We start from the raw sequence: 21,931 nt of genomic DNA, 5'->3' as shown, positions 1-21,931 counted from the left end.
AGTGGCTTCATCACCATAGGAAGTTAAGTATAATTATTACATCCCATTTAGTCTCGTAGTCCCACAATAATAATGATAGCAATAATAATAATAATAATAATAATGAGAATAATATCATTATTATACTAAGAGTTAATGTGTTGTAATAATTCAAATGTTCACGCTTTAAAGTATGAAGAGTCCACATGGGTTTTTGTGGTATTGACGGAGCTCTTAATCTCCTCTTGACATTCTTCTGGTGACAAAAGCCAACAGTTTGCATGTCTACCACAGCTACCCATAACAGAGCCACAGCTCTGGCCCAGAGCTGTGGCTGAACATGGGCCAGCTGGGCCCATGTGTAAGTGCCGATGACCACTAAACCAGGCCAGAATCCATGGTGAGCAGCCAATGACCGCCAGGCACTTGCCCTGCTACACACCAGTTGTAAATACATGTGGTCTGATTCATGACTTTGAGAGGAGAGTGAGAAGTGTTATAGGAAAGAAAATACTGTTTAGGTGCTTTAATAGAGATCTATATTTATTCAGTATTTGTTGTAGTTTTGCAGTCTCTTCACTGGTCTCCAAACTACGTCACAAAAACATGCGAGATATGACACTTCCAAAATTGGATCTCCACCACAGTTAGCCAACCAGGTCGTTGGTAATGAATAACAAAAAAGGAAAATACATATATTATATATTCATATATATACATGTATATATACATGCCATGTTTGCTGATTATCCACTGTAGGTATTACAACTACTCCTCCATGTTTTCCTCTCGCCAACGTCTTGAACTCTCATTGGCTGAAGGTATTCGCTCCTGTCATTGCCTGTTACAACACCTTTCAATCCACAGGATTTTGACTCCCAGACAGGTCCAGATATTAAAGCTGCTCGATATCTCTTGGAGCACTGTGATGTATCGCTGCGCCTATCAAATTGCGTCAGTTTTTTGCATTTTTTGCAATCTTTTGCACATGCCACGATATTCGTTCAAGCTGGGACTTTTGTCTGTGATTTCAAAATCTTCATCTCCAGAAAATCTGGCTGAAATCGTGTAGTGTGAGCTTTTTAGCATTCACACCCAAATCATAAACAATGAATTTGTGGGTTAACACCAGGGATGGAAACTTTTGCATTAGTTGTGCATTTCTAAAGTAGTCCAATGTTTACACTTTAAAATATCATGCACATTCCAAAGCATTGCATTACTTTTTCCTTCACTCCATTGGCATCAATATGCCTGAAAGCATGTAGAATTTGCTAACAATAATTTTTATGTTAAACCTTTCGGCCTACATCCAATGACCTATGAGATCCATTTCTAGTAAAGATAAAACCTGTTGTTAGGACTGAGCAAAGGAAGTAAAGCCAAAGAAATAACTACATATTACAAGATGGACAGTTTATTGTATGCTATTCACAATTCTTGTCATATTGTATGACTTGTACAATGAGCAATATTTAAAATGGAAAGGAATTATTCAGCACTCTCCTTTCCTTAAGAGACAAACAAAACAAATTAAGGAATTATATATATACTCATTTTTAAAGTACTCGCCAGCACCCCTTCAGGTGTCTCAGTACCCCAACGGAGGAGTACTGCAAGATGAGTATGGCTCAATACGGCTAAGTCCGGGTCATGCCCACTTTTGGCGGTGGAAACGTGATCCATGCCGCACCTTTGCAGACTGAACCGACCCGCACCCTGCAGTGGAAATGCGCCATAAGTCACATTTATTTTTTAACTTTCCAATTGTATAAAGAAGCACAATAAGTGGCTGGAAATAAATGGTTATTATAATATCACTGATGTTAAAACTACTGTTACAAAATGTGATCCGTACCTTCAACTACAGGTGGGTACAGGACAGGCAGCAGTTTGTTTGACTTCTGGTACAGCTGAATAACAGAGTCATTCAGGGGATCCTTGTTCTTGTCTAGCCAGCCAGTGATGTTGTAGTCCACAGTACTGTGGTATTATGGTATAATAGTGTAAGCAGTGCCTTTATTTTGAAGTAATGGGGGTAACGTCAGTACGGCAGATGTGGGAGTTCTGTTCATGCACACTAGCCGACTGCTGCTGTACCGAGTTGCTGAATAAATACAGACTCCAAATACGTCGTTGTACGAACCTGTTATTAAGAATAACTTGACAAGTACCAGCATAGTGCACAAGGGAGAAGTGGGCCTCAGACTTGCCCTTTGCAGGCTTGGGCTTCTCAAATGCTCTGTTCTTGCCAAGATGCTGGTCATACAGCTTGTTCTTGAAGGTAGTATCTGAGGCTTTGGGGAACATGCACTCCTCTTCCAGGATGGAGAAGTACCCATTGGCTTAAGAGAAAAAAAAGATAGATGACAAATTATTAAAAGTACCCTTTTAGCCACACAAAGAATATAATATTAAGCTAGCAGGATCAGATTTATGATAGGTGCCACTTATGATGTTCTCCCATCTCCCCAGAACTTAAATCAGTGGTTTGGTGAGGATGAGACATGTACACTATGTTCCCGTGTGTGCAGCCTCCGCCATATCCTATCAGGGTGCAAGGTGTCATAATCAGGTATTGAAATGTTTGGCAGAGGCTGTTGATGATAAACGGAGAGAAGCTAATTCAGCAGCCGCTAGTAAAGAGGGTATGCAAATTAACTTTGTGCGTCAGGGGGAAAAGGCTAGACCATTTAGAGGTAGGCATAGAGTCGGGCAGCTAAGTAATGGAGGAGCCTGGGAATTGAAGGCGGACCTTATTCAGCAGGTTGTTGTGCCTCCACACATCGTTAGCACTCGGCTAAGACCAGATATGTTATTGTGGTCAGACTCAGAGAAGATTGTTTATTTTATTGAGCTTACAGTTCCTTGGGAAGACAGAGTTGAAGTAGCCAATGAGCTTAAGAAAGCGAAGTATGCTGAGATGGCTGGAGAGGCAGCACAGCGAGGCTGGAGTACGCGACTAAGGCCTATTGAAATCGGTGCGCGGGGGTTCGTGGCTAGATCTGCTATTAGCTTGCTGACTGAACTGGGTATTTGTGGACGAAGTCTGAGGCAGGCGGTTAGTAACATGTCCGTGGCAGCAGAACGAGCAAGTGAATGGCTGTGGATAAGGAGAAAACATACTTCCTGGGGTTACCAAGCTAAGGTAAGCCAGATGTGCTAACGTGTGCTATTGTGCTAACGTGTTTGTTTGGTCAGGGTTAGCGGTAGGGCTAGGGGTACGATGCAGGAAAGAGAGTGTTTAATGCATTAAATGTGGCAATGTGGTGGCAGCATTGAGGGGGGTGAATCCAGGACGCTGGTTTCATTGATAAGCCTTCACGAGGTGTCGTGGGCCTAACTTAACGAAACATCTGTGAAAGATGACTTGATAACCCCAATGATATTCTGCTTACTGCATACTGCTGTATTTACTGCTGTTAGTTGGGCTAGTTGTCTCATGTTTTTCACCTTTGGTTGGTAGCTTAGTAGCCAGCGTGCTTATAAGGTTGGTTTGGTCAGGGGGGCATTGTCACTACCTGGAGCTCGCACTTAAACGGAGCCTGGGTCTGTTGAAGGTGGCATTGCTGTTTTTAAGCTGTGATGGCCATAGGATAGGATAGGTACATTGTACTGTAATTATTATTATTTATTTTTTTTAACTTAGGGGCATTGTCACTACCTGGAGCTCGCACTTAAACAGAGCCTGGGTCTGTTGAAGGTGGCATTGCTGTTTTTATGCTGTGATAGCCATAGGATAGGATAGGTAATTATTTATCGTGTTTTTCACCTTTGGTTGGTAGTTTGGTAGCCAGCATGCTTGTAAGGTTGGTTTGGACAGGGGCCTCTGAATGTGTTTTCCTTGGATTTTGGCACAAGGGATTATAGCATCTGATCCTGTGTATTAATGAAAAAATATATATATATAATATAGTATTCTGTAATATAATATAATATTATAATATTCAAGTGTACCTTCTCAATAAGCTCAATGCAGGCGGCCAAGTCCATGCCGAAGTCAATGAACTCCCATATAATACCCTCCTTCTTGTACTCCTTGCTACAGGACGAACATGTGGTGGTTAAAGAACTGTTGCAGTTTCTCATTGGTGAAGTTGATGCACAGCTGCTCCATACTGTTGTACCGTTAGAGAACATTGGTTTAGCAAATGTTCAGTCACGTAGACACTGCTTTTAGCCGGGGAAATTGTTATTATAAGAAATGCAATCTTACATCAAAGATCTCAAAACCAGAAATATATATAATATATTTTTGTTATGCCTAAAATCCTAAAACAGATGTTTTAAGTAATAATGTTTTAATGGTGCAAGCAGGATTGATTTGGAGCATTGGTGGATAGACAGAGAGCAATCCCTGGCCTTTGGACTCTAGGTCAATTCTATATATGCAAACATGTATTTGTGTAAACCGTTGCTTTAGTTCTGAAATGTAGGCTGTAAGTGGAAACTTTCACATAACCTCTTTTTCAATAGCCAAATTAATTGCTGCGCCCAAACACACAGATGCACAGACACTCATGATTCCTATCCTTATATCATGTGCATATCTGTTCCGAAACAAGCTTTAGTATAATTTCATTTCTTTTACAGAATAAAATATGTTTGAGATTCTATAAATATCCTAATTCAAGTCCATATTGCAACATTGCAACTTTTGTCAAAAATCAAATCAAAAAAACTCTTCTGATTATTATTAAAACTATTCTGATTATTATTTTTTTTAAATCAACTTTTCCTCTCACTCAAGTAGATAAATATTACATGTTCTCATGTCTACTACAGCTAACCCTGAGTCTTCCCCCCGTATTCCTGAAAATGTGCCTGCACTCCTCAGCCCTTAGAGTATGAGGCTCACATGTAAATGCCATTACAACTTAACCAGGCCAGAATGCTCGTTGAGCAGCCAATGAATGCCAGGCACTCTCCCCCTGCCCTGCTACACACCGGTTATAAATACATGTGGTCTGATTCCGGACTTTGAGAGGAGAGTGAGAAGTGTTATAGGAAAGAGAATACAGTTTATTTGTTTGTGTAGTTGTGCTCTTCACTGCTTCCCATTTTGCAGCAGTGTGTTGCCAAAGGGCAGGAGGCTGTTTTAAGATTAGGTATGCTACCCTCACCCATGACTAACTTTCTCTATTTTTCAAGATGCTTCTGCCACCTTTTGCTATCCTGTGTGAAGGTTTTTATTCTGACCAAGTTTAAGGCTAACATTCCAATTACTTGAGAAGAGGAAGTGTGTATGGTGAGGGTGGCAGGGATGATGAAAGTCTTGCCAGTCTGACAAGCTTGAGACCATACCATAACTAAGCCTCAGGCATTCTGCTGGTTGGTATGTTTTTAGAGCAGTAATCCACATATTTGCAATCTCAGGAATACTATGCTAAGATTGATAATAATAGGAAAGCCCTCATTTGTTATTGCCCCTACACTACAAGACTTCCATAGTCGTCAGATCTATGTACTGCACACGTTACATGCCATGTCTGTCTTTAAATCTTAAAGTGGTTGAGGGGTTTACAATACACAACTGATCGGAGACAGGGGATCATATTTCAAGATGTTTCACAAGGAGAAATCTCTGACTAGTCTTTCTGGTTTACAAAATATGTTTAGTCACAAAAACACACATGAGATGTGAAGCTTCCAAAAATGGATGTCCACAAGAATTAAGCAATCCAAGTTTCTGATTTGGATCGAAAAAAACAAGTTAAAAAAAAGTATCCATTCACAAAATCACAACTCCGCAGTGGTGGAGAGTGGTGAGCAGAGTTGCTCACCAGCTTCCACAATAGACTCAAGACTCATCTGTTCAGAGTTCACCGAGAATCTGCATAGCCATAGCCAGCCAAATTACCACCACTGTACCATTATAAATAAACATAACCTGTTAACATTTGACAGTTTTCTTTGGTTCTCTGACATGTGCCTGATGTACAAATTGATCCATGACCTTGCACCACCACCACTCAAGCAATGTGTGTCATTCTGCAGGGACAATGTACAGGTATCTAGGGCTGCTATGAGAGGTGATTGTTTCACCAAATTTAAGAAGACCACTTTTGGGCAATCAGCATTCTCATACCAAGCAACTGCAAAATGGAACTCAATCCCACTCCATATTAGAGACTGTACAAGTCTTAATAGCTTTAAAAAGTCTCTGAAGACATGGCTGAAAGAGAATCAATCTTGCGATCATTGATCTTTGTATATATCTATAACACCAAATGTATTTTGTATGTTTTTATTTACTGTAATGTTGTTGATGTTGTTGTCTGTTTTTGACAATTGTCTGTAATGTCTAGTATGTTTTTATTGTGCTTTGAACTTCCTGCCCAGGGACCACAGGTGCAAATTAGCTGTTTAGCTAACCCTGGTATAGAACCTGTTCTATACATGGTCCCTGTTAACAAAAACCAATAAACTAAACTGAAACTAAACCATCCCCTCCCACCACTCCTTATTGTATGTTGTACTTCCTGGCACTTAATGTACACACTTATTGTGTGTCATATTTAGTTATAGAACTTAGTTGTGTAGCATCTTATCCTAGCTATCTTTGTTCTGTACATGGAATGGGTAAACCTAGCTATTGTTAGTGCTTTGCACTTGGTTCTATGAACATCCTTTCTGTACCAACAGGGATATATAGTTTCACCTTCTTCTGACAAATGTACTTGTAAGTCACTTTGGATAAAAGCGTCTGCTAAATTCCCTAAATGTAAATACAAATGTAGATAGCATGCTTCCATAATTGGATGTCCGCAACCGTTAGCGATCCAGGTTGTTGGTAACGAACAACAGGGAGGAAAAACCATATAATATATTCATATATACTCTTGCCAATGTCTTGCACTCCTTCTTTCTCTGGAAAATCCGGCTGAAATTGTGTAGTGTGAGCTTTTTAGTATTCACACCAAAATCATAAACAGTGAATACGTGGGTTAACACCAGGGAACTTATGCATTAGTTGTGCGTTTCTCAAGTAGTCCAATGTTTACACTTTAAAATGTCATGCACATTCAAAAGCATTGTTTTTTGCTTTTTCTGTCACTACATTGAAATCCATATGCCTGAAAGTATGTATTATTTGACTATAAGTATTTTTATGTTGAACCTTTCGGCCTACATCCAATGACCTATGAGATCCAGCTCTAGTAAAGATACACTCTGTTTACAGGACTGAGCAAAGGAAGTAAAGCCAAACAAATAACTACACATTACAAGATGGACTTTTGATGTATAGTTTATTGAATTATATTCCCAATTGCGTCATATTTTATGAAGTGTATGTGCAATGTCTCACATGGAATGGAATTATTCTGCACTGTCCTTTGCCTAAAGAGAAATACAAAACGAAAGTAGAATTTGGATGTTTAAAAGGTATTTGTATAAAAAATATATGAGGAAATTATTATGACACATATTTGTGGAATAATCAACTCTGTACTTTGCCATCCAATTACCTTTCCAGAGTCACGGCTCTTAGACCTCAGCTTGTTGACCTGAGTCTCAGCGATGTCAGCACGTTCCTCAGCCTCCTCCAGCTCATGTTGAACCTTCCTGCACTTGGACAGGTAAGAGTTGGCCTGCTCCTCCTGTAGAAACATTCATATTTTGTTTTTAATAAGTACTGCAATTGATGCAATAACCAGATTTTGTTACGTAGTTTCTACTTACAGCTTCCTCAGACTGCCTCTTGTAAGCCTTCACCTTCAGCTGAAGCTTATCAACAAGATCCTGGAGTCTGGCACCATTCTTCTTATCCTCCTCAGTCTGATGTACATTTGGAAGTGAAAAATCACCATCATGTGGTCTTTATATATCAAAATGCTAATGCAGTAGAAACTTATTTGGAGATGTAAGTTGGACATACCTGGTAGGTGAGTTCCTTGACTCTCCTCTCATATTTGCGAACACCTTTTACAGCATCTGCTCCACGTCTCTGTTCATTATCAACCTCTGACTCCAGATCACGAACCTTTAGAGTAGATTGATTTAATAAATCTTGTCCGTCGATTGGAGTTTTTTGGGATAATTTTGTAAATGTTGGCTAATTATCATCTTACTCTGGACTCCAGTTTCTGCAGCTGCTTCTTGCCACCCTTCATGGCCAGGTTCTCAGCCTCATCCAGGCGGTGCTGCAGGTCTTTCACTGTGACCTCCAGGTTCTTCTTCATCCTCTCCAGATGAGAGCTAGTGTCCTGCTCTTTCTTTAGCTCCTCAGCCATCATGGCAGCCTACAAGGTCAAATAATATATCATTAAGAGTTCCATTAACTTGTCATAACATCAATTAACAAACAAGTGTAGACCTACATCAGTGATGGCCTTCTTGGCCTTTTCTTCAGCATTCCTGGCTTCCTGGATGCTGTCGTCCACCTCACCCTGGACTTGGACCAAGTCAGTCTCAAGCTTCTTCTTTGAGTTCAACAGGCTTGTGTTCTGAAACAAATTATTATAACATTTCTTTCAAGACATGTACGTGTTCTTGTACCCGAATGATAGAATTAGAATGTTGTTTACCTGAGAGTGCAGCAGTCCAACACGCTCGCTGGCGTCCACCAGCTCTTGCTCAGCCACTTTGCGGCCTCTCTCTGTCTGTTCCAGAGCTGCCCTCAGCTCCTCAATTTCAGCCACCATGAGACCGTTCCTACGGTCAACCATGGCAGCCTGCTCCTTCAGGTCTTCTGCAGCTCTGGTGGCATCATCAAGGTGCAGTTGGGCATCCTAAATAAGGGTGAACATTTTTTTTAATACGTTAAATAATGTGAGAAACTTAAACTATAAATGGTGGTAAATATACAGAGATCTCAAATTATGTTTTGTGTCATACCTTCAGTTGTCCCTGAACATTCCTCAGCTGCTTCTGGGCCTCAGCAGCCTGGCGGTTGGCATGACTCAGCTGGATCTCCATCTCATTCAGGTCTCCCTCCATCTTCTTCTTGATTCTCAGGGCATCATTCCTGCTCCTGACCTCAGAGTCAAGAGTGGTCTGCATGGAGTCAATAACCCTCTGGCTGTTCCTCTTGATCTGCTCCATCTCTTCATCCTTCTCAGCCAGCTTCCTATCAACCTCACCCTTAATCCGGTTGAGCTCCAGCTGGACACGCAGAATCTTGGATTCCTCGTGCTCCAGAGTTCCCTGATGTATGACACAGATGTATTATGCACAATTATTGAAACTTGATACAATGTTTTGTAATTATAGTCTCTTATTTAGTTCATCTCATCTTCACCTCAGCTTCCTCAAGGGCTGTCTGGATCTCAGACTTCTCTGTCTCCACCTGCTTCTTGGACTTCTCCAGCTCATGGATGCTCTTTCCAGTCCCACCAATTTGTTCAGTCAGGTCGGAAATCTCCTCTGCAGAGCAATTTTATGTGTTTGAGTATGGTTTGTATTTATTATCAACAGGTGCTATAAATATCACTGAGCGTAAACTCACGTTGGAGGTTCTTGTTTTCACGCTTCATGGTCTCCAGCTGATCCAAAGTTTCTTCATAGGAGTTCTTCATCTTGAAAAGCTCAGTGCTGAGAGAACGTGACTCTTTCTGAGTTCCTTCAAGCTCTGCCTGGCCCTCCTCATATTTCTGCTTCCAGTCGGCCAAAACCTGTACAAAATTGTTAATTAAGTGGTACATGTTTAGCCATTGAGAAGAATGTTTGAACTAGTATTTAAATGAATTAGTACAAACCTTGTCGAAGTTCCTCTGCTTCTTGTCAAGGTTGGCAGCCAGTCCATTGGCCCTCTCCACATCAACCATGAGATCCTCCACCTCACCCTGGAGTCTTTGTTTGGTCTTCTCCAGAGAGGCACACTTTGAGTTCACAGCCTCAATCTGTTCCTCAGCCTCTTGAAGGCGCTGGGCAAGCTTTTTCCTTAAAGAATAGCATGGCTTTATTTGGTTATATTCATCAAATAGAATGTGCACTTTAGTGAAAGTATTAAATATTTGACTCACTTGGACTCCTCAAACTCCTCAGTGCGCTGGATAGCATCAGTTTCATACTTGCTCCTCCACTGAGCCACCTCACCGTTGGCCTTGGACATTCCACGCTGCAGCTCAGCCTTGGCCTCCTGCTCCTCCTCAAACTGCTCCCTCAGAAGGTCACAGTCATGGCGGGCTGATTGCACACCATGAGCAAGAGCATTCTTGGCCTACAAAAGGGGAAACAGAGCAAGTCAATCCAAGATATATATATTTTTTATCTTTTTACCCTGCAATTTTTATGAATAATACTACCTTACCTTAACTTCCTCCTCATTTTGCCTCTTCAGCTCCTCAATCTGTTGAGTATAAGCCTGCTTGCCTCTGGTCAGCTGGGAGAGAAGAGCTTCCTTCTCCTCAAGCTGACGACCAAACTCACCTAGTCGGAGGAGGTATATCAAATAAGTAATACATATAGAATTTGTGAGACAGAAAATGTATGTTGAATTGTGTTCCCAAAATGGTTCCGCCAGACGAACAAATGATTCAAATGACTGAATGAAAGAAGTATGAACCGTTTTCTGTCAGCAGTCTTGCTCTCTGGGCACTGATGTCATTGATCTGGCGAGCATTCTCATCACTCTTAGCCTTGATTTCACTGAGTTGGTCCTCCAGGGTACGGAAAATCTTCTCCAGATTTCCCTGAATTTATCAATATTAAATCATGTTCATTTATTATTATTTACCTACTTATTTTTCCATATTATTTGTTAACACAATGAAGGCATTAAAGAATAACTTACCTTGGCCTTAGAAACAGCTTCCATGTTGCTGGAGAGGTCATCAATCTCCATCTTGAACTCGCTCTTCTCCTTCTCAAGCTTCTGCTTGACACGCTGGAGGTTGTCAATCTGCTCTCCCAGCTCTGCTACACTGTCAGCCTGCTTCTTACGCAGAGCAGCAGCAGTGGCTTCATGCTGCAGGGTGGACTCCTCAAGGTCACGACGCAGCTTCTGGAACTCAGCCTCACGCTTCTTGTTCATCTCAATCTGAGCAGAAGTGGCTCCACCAGCCTCCTCAAGCCTCTCACTGATCTCTTCAAGTTCCCGGGAGAGATCAGCTCTCTGCTTCTCAACCTTGGCACGAGCAGCACGCTCAGCCTCAATCTCTTCCTCCAGCTCCTCAATACGGGCCTAAATAATAGACAAATATTGAGCTCAATATCCAAGTATATAATTTCATAACCTTTATATAAAAACAATTAACTTGATTACTTGTCCCACCTGAAGCTCCTTGATCTTTTTCTGAAGCTGAGCACCCAGTGACTGCTCATCCTCAATTTTGCTCAGAAGCTGGCTGGTCTCAAAGTCCTTCCTGAGAATAATTAATACGAAAAATGTTAAACTGTCTCAAAACAGTCATGTGCACTAAACCCTATCGTTACTCTTAAAATACAAATGTCTCACTTCTTGATTTTCTCGTCAGACTGCTGTTTGTCATTCTCAAGATCCATGATGGATTCCTGAGCCAGTTTCAGATCACCCTCAAGCTTTCTCTTGGATCTTTCAAGGTCCATACGGAGCTTCTTCTCTTGCTCCAGAGAACCTTCAAGCTGGATGTCAATAATTGAAAAATAATTTAGAACAATCAAATGTAATAATGAATATTCACTCAACTCCATTTCTGATATTGATTGAATGTTTCCATGAGCTTTTCTCACATCATCCACTTGCTGTTCAAGCTTGGTCTTGGCCTTGGTCAGAGTGTTGACTTTGTCTTCCTCTGCCTGCAGGTCATCAAGAGTCTGCTGATGTGACTCTTGGAGGGCTTTCTTCTCCTTTGTCAGCTTAGCAACGCTCTCATCCTGAGAGGCCATCTCCTCAGTCAGGTTCTTCACCTGAACAAAACACAATCACATGTCATACTTTCTCATAGGTAAAGTGTATCCTTCCCTCTATTGATAACAGTTTGGACAATGTTGATGTTGTTTTTGTGGTAACATCTTTATAAACCTTGTTCTCAGTGGCATGTTTCTCCTTCTCCACTTTGGCCAAGGTAAGCTCCAGGTCATCAATGTCCTTCTTGAGCTCAGAGCATTCATCTTCCAGTTTCCTCTTCTTGGCAGTCAGCTCAGCATTGATTTCCTCCTCATCCTCCAGTCTCTCAGTCGTCTCCTTGAGTTTGGCCTCCAGCTGGATCTTACCTTTGATAAGTCCTTCACACCTCTCTTCAGCATCATTCAGATTCTCTCCTTCCTGTATGATATTTAAATAGGTAGAACATGTAAGATCACATGTATCTCAATGTTTCCACACATGAAAACAAAATATAATGTTTACTTACAGAGGCCACTTGCAATGCAAGATCATTCTTCTCCTGCAGTAGAGAAATCATCTTCTGCTCCAGTTCCTTCTTCTTGGCCAGGACAGCCAGGTCTGTCTTCATCTTTTCATAGTTATCCTTCATCTCAAAGAGCTCCTTCTCAGTTTCAGAAGAGGCTTGATCTTGTAGTACACCTTCATCCATGGCCAGTGTTTGACATTCATGAATGAGCGAACATTGTACTGAATAGTGTAGATGGCTTCCCTATCAAATAAAATAAACATCATACGTCATATTTTGCACTCAGTATCTAAAAAACAGTTTGAGTTTTGAGCACTATGTTTTAAAACATACCTCCTCTCCATCATCTTCACATACTCCCTTCTCATGACATAACCTCTGTAGACAGCCTGAATCATTCCAACCAGAGCAGCCAGCTTCTCATCTCGCATCTCCTCAAGAGTACCCAGAAGACCAGCTTTGAAGAACACCTTAATGTAAGAAGAGACGTTTGTCAGCGAGTAACTTTAAATCAAGTATAAACCCAGTTTTTGACAGCAATAAACAGACCTTGGTGTGTCCAAATTTGTACTCATCGTGAGGCACATCAATGGACCCAAGCTGTTTCTCAGAAGCATTCAGTACTTTGTACCTGAAGAAGACCATTGTAATGATTTTAACAATAACTCAAATATTCAAAGGCATTTGTAAAGTTGTCCTTGAAAAATCATTGCATTAATACCTCTGCTTGAAGTCAGCATAGAGGATTCTGCTGGGGAAGCCCTTTCTGCAGATTATGGTGGATAACCAGGAAGTTCTCCATGAGCCCTGTTATTTTGGTGAAATTCATTTTTTAAATTATATTAGTTTGGTATCGCAATGCCCATAAACCCTCACTAAAATGTATTATCGTGACTCAGACACTATTAACATTTAGTAGTTGTCACTGTACCTGGAGTCTTTGACTCGTTGGGAATCAGACAACGCACAAAGTGAGCACGGGTGCTCCTCAAGTTAGTCATTAGTTTGCCCAAGTTCTCCTATAGAGAAAACTAAATATTAATTACGTAGAACTTGTTTCTGAAAGAATGATTTAGAATATGTAGCCCTATGGGAATTTTGGGTATTTCCTAAAAAAACATTGTAATTTTATTAGCTTTATTTGACTTTCATATGTGTTTGCCTAAAGGCTAAAATGTTTAAATAATGTTTACAGGCATATAAAAATGTGTTAATTAAAATGCATGTACTTGGAGTAAGAACCAATCAGAAGTCGGGGTGAGAGGTCGAGACGGGGAAGGAGAAAGACATGAGAGAAAAAAGGATAGCGCTGGATAATATCACGCTAGAAGTTTGGTAAACGCCAAGTTTTAATGCGTGTTGCTGTTGAATGCTTTTGAACACACGGACAGTGCGGTTTAGACGAGTTTTCATTAGACAGTTGTAGTGTTTATGTGCTTCGGTTGTGAATAACTCTTTCACCAACGAGAGAACGGCTAATCGGTGCGACCTTGCCCAGAGCTTCGAGGACTTCTGCCAGCGAGTAGCCTGCTCGCTTACCCCTTGTGCATTATTCTACGAGCTCATTCTCTCCCGTACTTCTCTGCTAAGCTGCGACGACGGTTTCGTTCACCAGCATCGCCAGGACTGCGCTGCCACAGCGTGGATGAGGACGATTATCAGCACTAGCCCCTCGCCAGGACTGCGCTGCCACAGCGTGGACGAGGACGACGACCAGCACTAGCCGTGAGTTTTGTTTGTTGCGCATTGGTGCGACGCGGCCATTGTGTTCAAGGTCTCACCGCTCCTAAGCGACGCTACGGGCCTGCAACGATGCCTTTGACTCTGACGTGGTTTGGTATCTATTCCGTTGTGGCGGCTGGTCAATAGAGGGCGCTAGGGCGCCGCCCCTCTGTGAAATATTCACTCAAATATATCTGCCAACTTTTGAAGGGATGTATGTGAATAAGTCAAGTTTTTCATGGTCGAATAATCAGTGGGTGGTATGAACGAATAATCGAATATTCGATTGTTGGCCGGGGGGGGGGGGGGGGGGGGTGTAAGTAACGACGGTGAACCTGTTCGTAATGAACTCATACATTATATTTTATATATCTTATATTATATATATATTTGGAAAATTGGAATGTAATAGTTAGGCTATCAACCTTACTTGGTTGATGTGCCCTACGCGCAGTGCGTGTTCTGCGTGTGCGGAGCGCCGGTGTAGCACCCGATTTGGTTCCCCCACAGTTCCTGTTCCCCCTTACGCCGATTTACTGATGATCCGTGCGTAGTTGCTATGTTACCGTACGTACTTACCTCGAAAACAGCTGGATGTACGGAAAGCGAAATGGGACAAACCTCACACCAGGCTGTGCGGCAGTAGTGTGCTACGCTGATGTTAGTGACTGTCAAAACACAACTATTATTGTGTAGGCTACTGTCATGTTATTTATTACATTAAAGCAACAAAAATGTGAAGGTATTTGTTAGACCATTCATTGTCAAACTTTACAAAGGAATAACATTAAAGGACAAAAATAGCGGAAACAGTCTCCATCAATGATGTATTTATTAGGGCTGGGCAATGATTACAAGTTTTAATCGCATAGTATGGTTAACTCGCAATTATTAACACAAATCCACTCCAATTGAAGTTAAGAGATTATCAAATGGAATGACACATTATCATTCATACCAAATGAAGGCCTACCTAATAACCAAAAGCTAGGCCAAGTGATCTTCAGGGAGTTTTGTTGACTCACTCAGTGTGGGTTGAATATGAAACTTACGGAACACCACAGATTTGGGAATTGTGAACAGGCTGTCACTTACTGCAAGTGTAATTGAATGTAAAGTAAGTGGAACTAAAAACAAAAATGATTTCTGATATGAATGTTGACATTCTGTGGGCAAAACCTTTCAAAATCAAAGGGAAATTCACTCTTCTGTCTGTTCTAGCGTGTTGCGGTGACTGCGACTGCGGATGCCTGGACTTTCCTCATGGTTAACCGGCCAGCAGCCCATCATCAATTTAATGTTTTGCCTGTATGTATGTCAATTGTGGCACCCATTGCCCTCCTGACCATCTGGAAGGAGGGATCCCCACTCTTCACAAGCCTGTTAAGCCCTTTGAGACTGTAACGGTGATTAAGGGCTATACAAATGAAATTGAAGGAAAAAAAAAAAAGAATAAAAAAAAGAGAACGCCAGTAAGTATGTCTATTTGTAAACAAATAAAAACAAGATTGCGCGCGTCATTTACGCGATGATGTGCCTAGCACATGCATAACATGCAAATTTGCCTTCCATGGACGGATTCCCGATACACACGGTGTGGAACCAACGTTCGCATGTATCACACGCAATCTGGAAAAAAATAATGGTGAAGTTAGGCTGGCTTATAAATATGTGCTGGTTCATAGGGGCTGTACGCCAATCCTACAGTATAATACTTACCCAAGTAACGTTTTCCGTATCATTAAACGTGTCTGCCTCCCCACAAAAATGACACAGGTCACTCAAGTCATCTACGAATTAAGATAACTGTTTTAAAGAATTTGACAGACACGTCTAGTAGCCTATAGGGTCAGGTCGCGACCCACGATAATGACACAGGTTCAAATCCTGACCTGTAGGCCTACTCCTACGAGGAAAGGGCGTTGATTAAAAGATTTGAAGTGCTTACCAGATTGAGTGATGATGGTGGTGGCTATTTCCATCCTCATGTCATTTATGATGGCCGTGGGGAAATTGATGGACGTTGTGGAATCCAGGATGTGTTCTGCAAACTGAAAGTGTGAGAGTGAGCCCATAATTCACAGGTCCCCCAATGCGTGATATAGCATATACCAATATGTGATGTGATAATTTGCCATGTAACATAGCATACTTTCAAAGCAAACACTCCACACGATTTTGTGTCCTGCTGGAGTGTGTGGGGCACAGTGTCGCATGTCCAACGTGACACGTTTGCACCCAGTTTCCTCATCAGGGCTCTAAAGAAAAGTTTGTCAAGTTGTTGCTAGTAAACAATTTAGTTACAGATGAACAAGAATGGGACCAAATGTCACTGGTGTAGGAAAATATAGGCTAGTATACCTTGTTGTCTCCAAACACTTTTTTTTTTGCTGCTGCTGACTCTCCTAGAGAGTCCAGTAGGAAAGTTTTTTTTTTGGATGGATACATGGCCTGGGAAAAAAAATAATATATATGGTAATGGAATTGTAAAAGTATGTAGGCATATTAACATTTTGATTTAGGGAAAGTCCAGGGAACTCTTTTCTTTGTCACATACTTACAACAAGAAACCAATGGTGTCATTCACAATGCCTAGAATGACTTCGTAGGCCGAGGCATCCAGCTGAGAAAAGCGTCACAAATAATGACTTTCGTAGGCTCTATACCTGTCATTAAGCTCACCTTTTCACTCAAACAACCCTCAACATCAACAATATGATGGCTGGTGGCTTGCACTTGCAGCACTGTGAACAAATAAACCCTCTGCTTGCTATCTCAGAGCCGAGACCACCACCACCAACACCATCATCATGTTTCAGCACACCACACATCACCACACAGGTGATGGGCTTTGTTTTCTGCCCCATGCCGCCTCACCAGAATATGAAGATATGAATTTATTACCTACATCAACATTAAAAAAGATTAATACTTTGCATGTGAAGCCATAATGCCTTTGGAATTTATCAATATGCACCTCACTCTCCAACTCCTGGCCAGGGCCCAGCTGGAAGATATCAGGGTAGAAAACCTTATAGGGCCCAACTTTTGCCAGCAGGACTTGGCTACGGTTTCCACTCCACGCATCCATGATACCTGTAACACAGAGCACACTTAACAAACATAGTTTTTAAATAAAGGCCATTGTTGGTATGTATCACTTACGGCTGCGCACAGCATCGTCCAGTGTGCAGGTGGCAAGAGACTTGATGGGGGGTTGCAGAGAGGATGGAGCAGGTGGTGATTGGTGGGCTGTTTTTTGTGAAAGGTCAAGAGGTGCCGGTGAAGGTGAACGGGTGACTTCTGGTGAGGGGATAGTGACAATGTGCGCTTTTTTTAGTGGGGGTTCTTCGTGTGATGGGTTTTGTATCCTGTGTGGTATGCAGGGTGTGGGATCGGTGAAGGGTTTGAGGTGGTCTGTATTGATTTTGGGATGTTGTTTCCCATCATCATCCTGGAAGTCTGCACTTTTGTTTTGTATGTGTGTAATTGTGTACGGTCCCAGCCAGGTGCGCTCTAATTTTCCCCCTTTCCTCTGCTGCATGCGAATGTTTTTCCGTAGCACCCTCTGGCCAACAGCGAAGGCAGACTTTGAAAAAAGCTTCTGCCTTTTATCCTGCTTCTTTACAACGTTCTCCTGAACCATGGCATCCAGTCTCTCCTTTAAGGCAATCCCTGAGGATACCAGCTGGTTAGAAATCACCTCCTCCACTGAGCTGTCCACCTTTCCAATAAAAAAAATAAACAAAGATTAAGAATGGAATTGGAATGCTGAAATTACCTGACAGAAGTGAGACACATCATGCCATACCGTGAAATCCTCAGCTACTTCACATGGATACCGTGCTTCCATGCCAAACATTAGGAAGAAGGGGGAGAACCTGGTGGTGAGGTGGGTCTTTGTTCTGAGGCCGAATAATACGGCATCCAGATATTTGTCCCATGTGTTGGGCTTGTCATCGACAAGTTTACACAATGCTCTGTATAGGCACAAGGAAATAATTGTCATCAGTCATCATGTTTTTTAAAATGACACCTATATTGTAGACAAGCTACTAATAGCTCTTCTACAATCCATTTTGAATCGTTTTCTAATAACAGCTTCACCTCTGAATTGTGCCATTCAAATTTTCCACAAGACCATTTGTCTGTGGATGATATGGCGCACAGAGACTCCTCTCCACATTTAGAAAAGTACAAATATTTGAGTTCAGCTGTTTGAAAAACATGAAGAGTACAATTTAGCAACAGATGTGTTTTGTATTGTATAATGGTACATACAGCATCCTGACCATGAAGAGCAGTGCTGGTTTATTCACCAAGCCAAAATTAACTCACCTCATTCACAAACTCACTGCCCTGGTCGGTGAGTATCCTTTTGGGTGCACCAAATCTGTAAAAGAACTTGAGAATGCACTCTGAAACCACCTTTGCACTTTTGTTAGGGATGGCATACACCTCCGCCCATTTGGTGTAGTAATCCACCATCACGCACATGTAGACGTTGCCATCTTCCGTTTCGCTGAGTTTTCCCACCAAATCCATCTCAACTAACTCAAGTGGGTGGTCAACCTGAAAATCCCAAAATATATATCATTGTTCTCACAAAGCATGGTTGTTGTTTGCAAGTATTCAGTGAAATGAAAGGCTTAGTACATACATGGATAGGGATATACTCCTGCTCCTTCTTAATGGACAGCCTACTATATTGGCATTTTGCACATTGTGCAACCTGATGGATCAAAAGCAGATATGGGAAATGCAATTTAGGAAGCAAGACAATCGATGGATAAGCTCAATCTACTATACACTCCAATTAAATAATTCCATTTACCCATTTATCCAAATCAACCCCCATGCCAGGCCAATAGAACCTGGCAGTGACTGCATATTTGGTTTTCTGTGTCCCACAGTGGCCTCCATACGCACTATCGTGGAAGTCCAGAAAGATCTGATTGGCCTCCTCCTCGCCAACCACGACTTTCTTGCGCACCTCCAGGTCGTTGTTACAGGAAACGTAATACAGTGTATCACCTATTGAAACAAGGTTGTTGTCAGTAGCCTACAATAAACACGTCCTTTATTCTGATAAGCAATCGAGTTAGAGCTGGAGATCAGGGAATTATTTTTGAGGAAGGCATAGCGTTACCATTACTTACCATCTAGTAGAAAACGGGCGGATCGTCTTCGAATTATGTATTTTTGTTCTTTAGAAATACCAGTGGGATACGAACCATGCCTTTTGTAGTTAAATAACTCGTTGTATAGTCGTTGGTCCATTGTAGCGACTCAGAATAAACATTAGCGATGTCTGCTTCACAGCTTCACGCTACTAGCGTCTGTCTCGTACGGTGAATGAAAGCTTGTGAAGGGACTATTGCGCAGCCTGCGTGCTTGCGCAATAGCATACTGCCTGAGAAGGCAGTATCGCTGTCAAATCGGTCCCTGGGAAAAGTAACATTGCGCTGAATTGAAAAAAGGAACTACGTTTCGTTACCATATTTTCAGTAGTTTCGCGTAACTTTACTTTTCACATGAAAAATAAGTTACGTTACTGTATTTACGTTACTTACGGTCACACCGGTCTCACGCTATGGTCAAAATCCATACCGTAGCGCAAATTCACACCGGTGTACTTTCTATACCGTACACCCCTAGTTTTACTGATAGCTATTTAAAGGGGGTAAAAATAGTAATTTAACTAAAAGCTAAAACTCATTCAAGGAAAAGACAGTAGTATTGCATTTAGCTGCATACATTAGAGCATTAATTAATATTAGAGAGAGATCTCTCACCTACAAAATAATTCGGGAGCGCACCTCAACAATCATAGCCAAGGGCAGCTAGGGGGCGCTATACATATGTAGTAAGTAGTTAAGGACGTTTTTACATTTATTCATTTTGCTTGTTTATACTTACCCTGAACTGTGAAGACAGTCTGCATGGAGCCACTCTTCTTCTTGCCTCCTTTCTTTGCACCGCCAGTCTGTTTTTAATTATCGGTTATTAGTCAAAGTTCATTTCATAACTTTACATTTTTTAAGAAACACATTAAGTGGCTGGAAATAAATGGTTATTATAATTAGGGATGCACGATAACTTTTTTTTTAACCAATACCGATAACGGATAACTTTCAGCTCCTAAAGGCCGATACCGATAACCGATAACACACACACATATATACATGATCATGACATTGTTGCTCAGACATCAGTAGAATCAACGGGGGGTTTAGGGGGGGGGGGGCTTGCAAAGGGCGGCATATGACGTAGGGTCCACGACGGCCCCTGTCACTCAGGTGTGTTTTGGCCTGACCGTAGACAACAACTGAGGCAGAACTCATCGTGATCATCTTAAATGTTGCTGCAGCGATGCATCATATATTCTGTTACATCCACAACATCCGGATCAATCGATGAAAGATTGGAGCCACAGACAAATAGAAGAAACGACGAATAAGAAAGGCGTCGCAAACGGGTGCGTTACTGGAGAAAGAGTGTCTTTTTTTTGCTTCATTTCACATCTAACAAACAAATGTAGTTGATTTCTGTGTTTAACTGAGAAAACAGGGAGTGGAAGGCCAGGACCCTATAATGTTCAGGTAACTTGTCAATAATAAGTGTTACGCGAGAATGGCGTAACACTTGTGTGTGTGTGTGAGTGAGTTGACGAGAGAGGAGAGCGAGCGGTAGCGTGTGTCAGTTTAGTGTAAGTAATGAACGAGTCTGGTTGTCTCTGTGCCAACGTGTACTGTAAAGTTAGTGAAACTAAGAATAAAGTACACAGCCTTTCAATAATCGGCGGCCGCTTCATTCCGACCATATTCCGACCTATAAGCAGACCCACTGCTGGTCAAAGGGAAAGGTGTTACCCCCGAGAGAACATTGACGTCTCCCCTGTGCTCTCGACTACGGTCTGGGAGCCGACAGCAGGAAAGGTGTAACATAATCATAAAAAAAAACATTTTCTATATACGCGTGCAGCTGTGAACTCATGTATTGTAATTGATTGTATGATGTGTACTTTTAGGGTTACGATAAGACCTTTCATTTAGCGTTAGTGGGAGCGGGACACTGAAATTATATAGGCTATGTTATCGGGGCTATTCGTCATGATATCAGACTTATCAGAATGACGTAATAATTTCTGTTATCGGCCCGATAATTATCGTGCACCCCTAATTATAATATCACTGATGTAAAAATTACTGGTAAAAAATCTGAGCTGTACCTTCAACTACAGGTGGGTACAGGACAGGCAGCAGTTTGTTTAAAGGATTGATGAAACATTATTAAAAGTAATTTGTAAGTCACCCAAAGAATAACCCTAGTTATAATATTCAGGTGTACCTTCTCAATAAGCTCAATGCTGGCAGCCAAGTCCATGCCGAAGTCAATGAACTCCCAGATAATACCCTCCTTCTTTTACTCCTCTTGCTCAAGGATGAACATGTAGTGGTTGAAGAACTGTTGCAGTTTCTCATTGGTGTAGTTGATGCACAGCTGCTCCATGCTGTTGAACTAGTAGGGGACATTCAATAAACAGTCTATTACAAGTTTTCAACAATTGATTGGTAATTACTATTGTGTTCAAATGAAGGAAATGCTGAATCAGAAATGCTGCCACTTGTTTAACAACTTGCATCAAAAATCTCAAAACCAGCAATGTCCAGCACACCAATGTAGAATTGTCTTGCTTGCTTGGTGTCCAGCATCTGGTTGATACGGATGACCATCCACAAGAACATCCTCTCATAGATAGACTTGGCCAGGGCACTCACTTTTGTTGACCTGAAAATATTTTGTTCATACAAAATCATCACAAATTATCTCATAATAGACAAACCATGTGTGAAAGACCGTAGTGGTCACCTCATGTATTCTGGATGTGCTAAGAAAAACGAGGGAATTCCATTAAAAAATAATGACGTTTTATTTACTTCAAACCCAGGGTC

The 21,931-nt window shown here is 41.5% G+C and overlaps 2 protein-coding genes and 1 long non-coding RNA gene across 3 annotated transcripts in view; all 3 read right to left on the bottom strand.

Moving 5' to 3' along the window:
- Nucleotides 1-7,305: 7,305 nt before the first annotated feature.
- LOC311367996 lies at nucleotides 7,306-7,689 on the bottom strand. Its single transcript, XR_014639852.1, has 3 exons — nucleotides 7,663-7,689; nucleotides 7,449-7,580; nucleotides 7,306-7,320 (listed from the first exon to the last, which is right to left on the bottom strand). It is a non-coding gene; the product is annotated as an uncharacterized lncRNA (long non-coding RNA).
- Nucleotides 7,690-8,042: 353 nt separating this feature from the next.
- LOC311367581 (myosin heavy chain, fast skeletal muscle-like) overlaps nucleotides 8,043-21,931 on the bottom strand; it is a gene marked incomplete at its 3' end in the record, with an annotated part of 38,388 nt that continues 24,499 nt past the window's right edge. The window contains exons 19-24 of the mRNA XM_084486406.1: nucleotides 9,428-9,593; nucleotides 9,221-9,345; nucleotides 8,818-9,126; nucleotides 8,508-8,711; nucleotides 8,301-8,426; nucleotides 8,043-8,222 (exon numbers count right to left, since the gene is read on the bottom strand). Of these exons, the coding sequence (XP_084342532.1) occupies nucleotides 8,043-8,222; nucleotides 8,301-8,426; nucleotides 8,508-8,711; nucleotides 8,818-9,126; nucleotides 9,221-9,345; nucleotides 9,428-9,593 (1,110 nt within the window). The remainder of the gene's footprint in view (nucleotides 8,223-8,300; nucleotides 8,427-8,507; nucleotides 8,712-8,817; nucleotides 9,127-9,220; nucleotides 9,346-9,427; nucleotides 9,594-21,931) is intronic.
- LOC311367466 (uncharacterized protein) lies at nucleotides 11,477-12,474 on the bottom strand (the record flags this gene model as incomplete). Its single annotated transcript, XM_084486312.1, has 4 exons — nucleotides 12,255-12,474; nucleotides 11,924-12,166; nucleotides 11,645-11,808; nucleotides 11,477-11,516 (listed from the first exon to the last, which is right to left on the bottom strand). The coding sequence occupies exons 1-4, from the start codon at nucleotides 12,435-12,437 to the stop codon at nucleotides 11,477-11,479; spliced, it is 630 nt and encodes a 209-aa protein (XP_084342438.1). The 5' UTR covers nucleotides 12,438-12,474.

This window comes from Micromesistius poutassou, assembly GCF_964030765.1.
Source record: "Micromesistius poutassou genome assembly, chromosome: 22".
Taxonomy (NCBI): domain Eukaryota; kingdom Metazoa; phylum Chordata; class Actinopteri; order Gadiformes; family Gadidae; genus Micromesistius; species Micromesistius poutassou.
The sequence above is the reverse complement of the archived record's forward strand: the minus strand, read 5'-3'. Positions and strand labels throughout refer to the sequence as shown.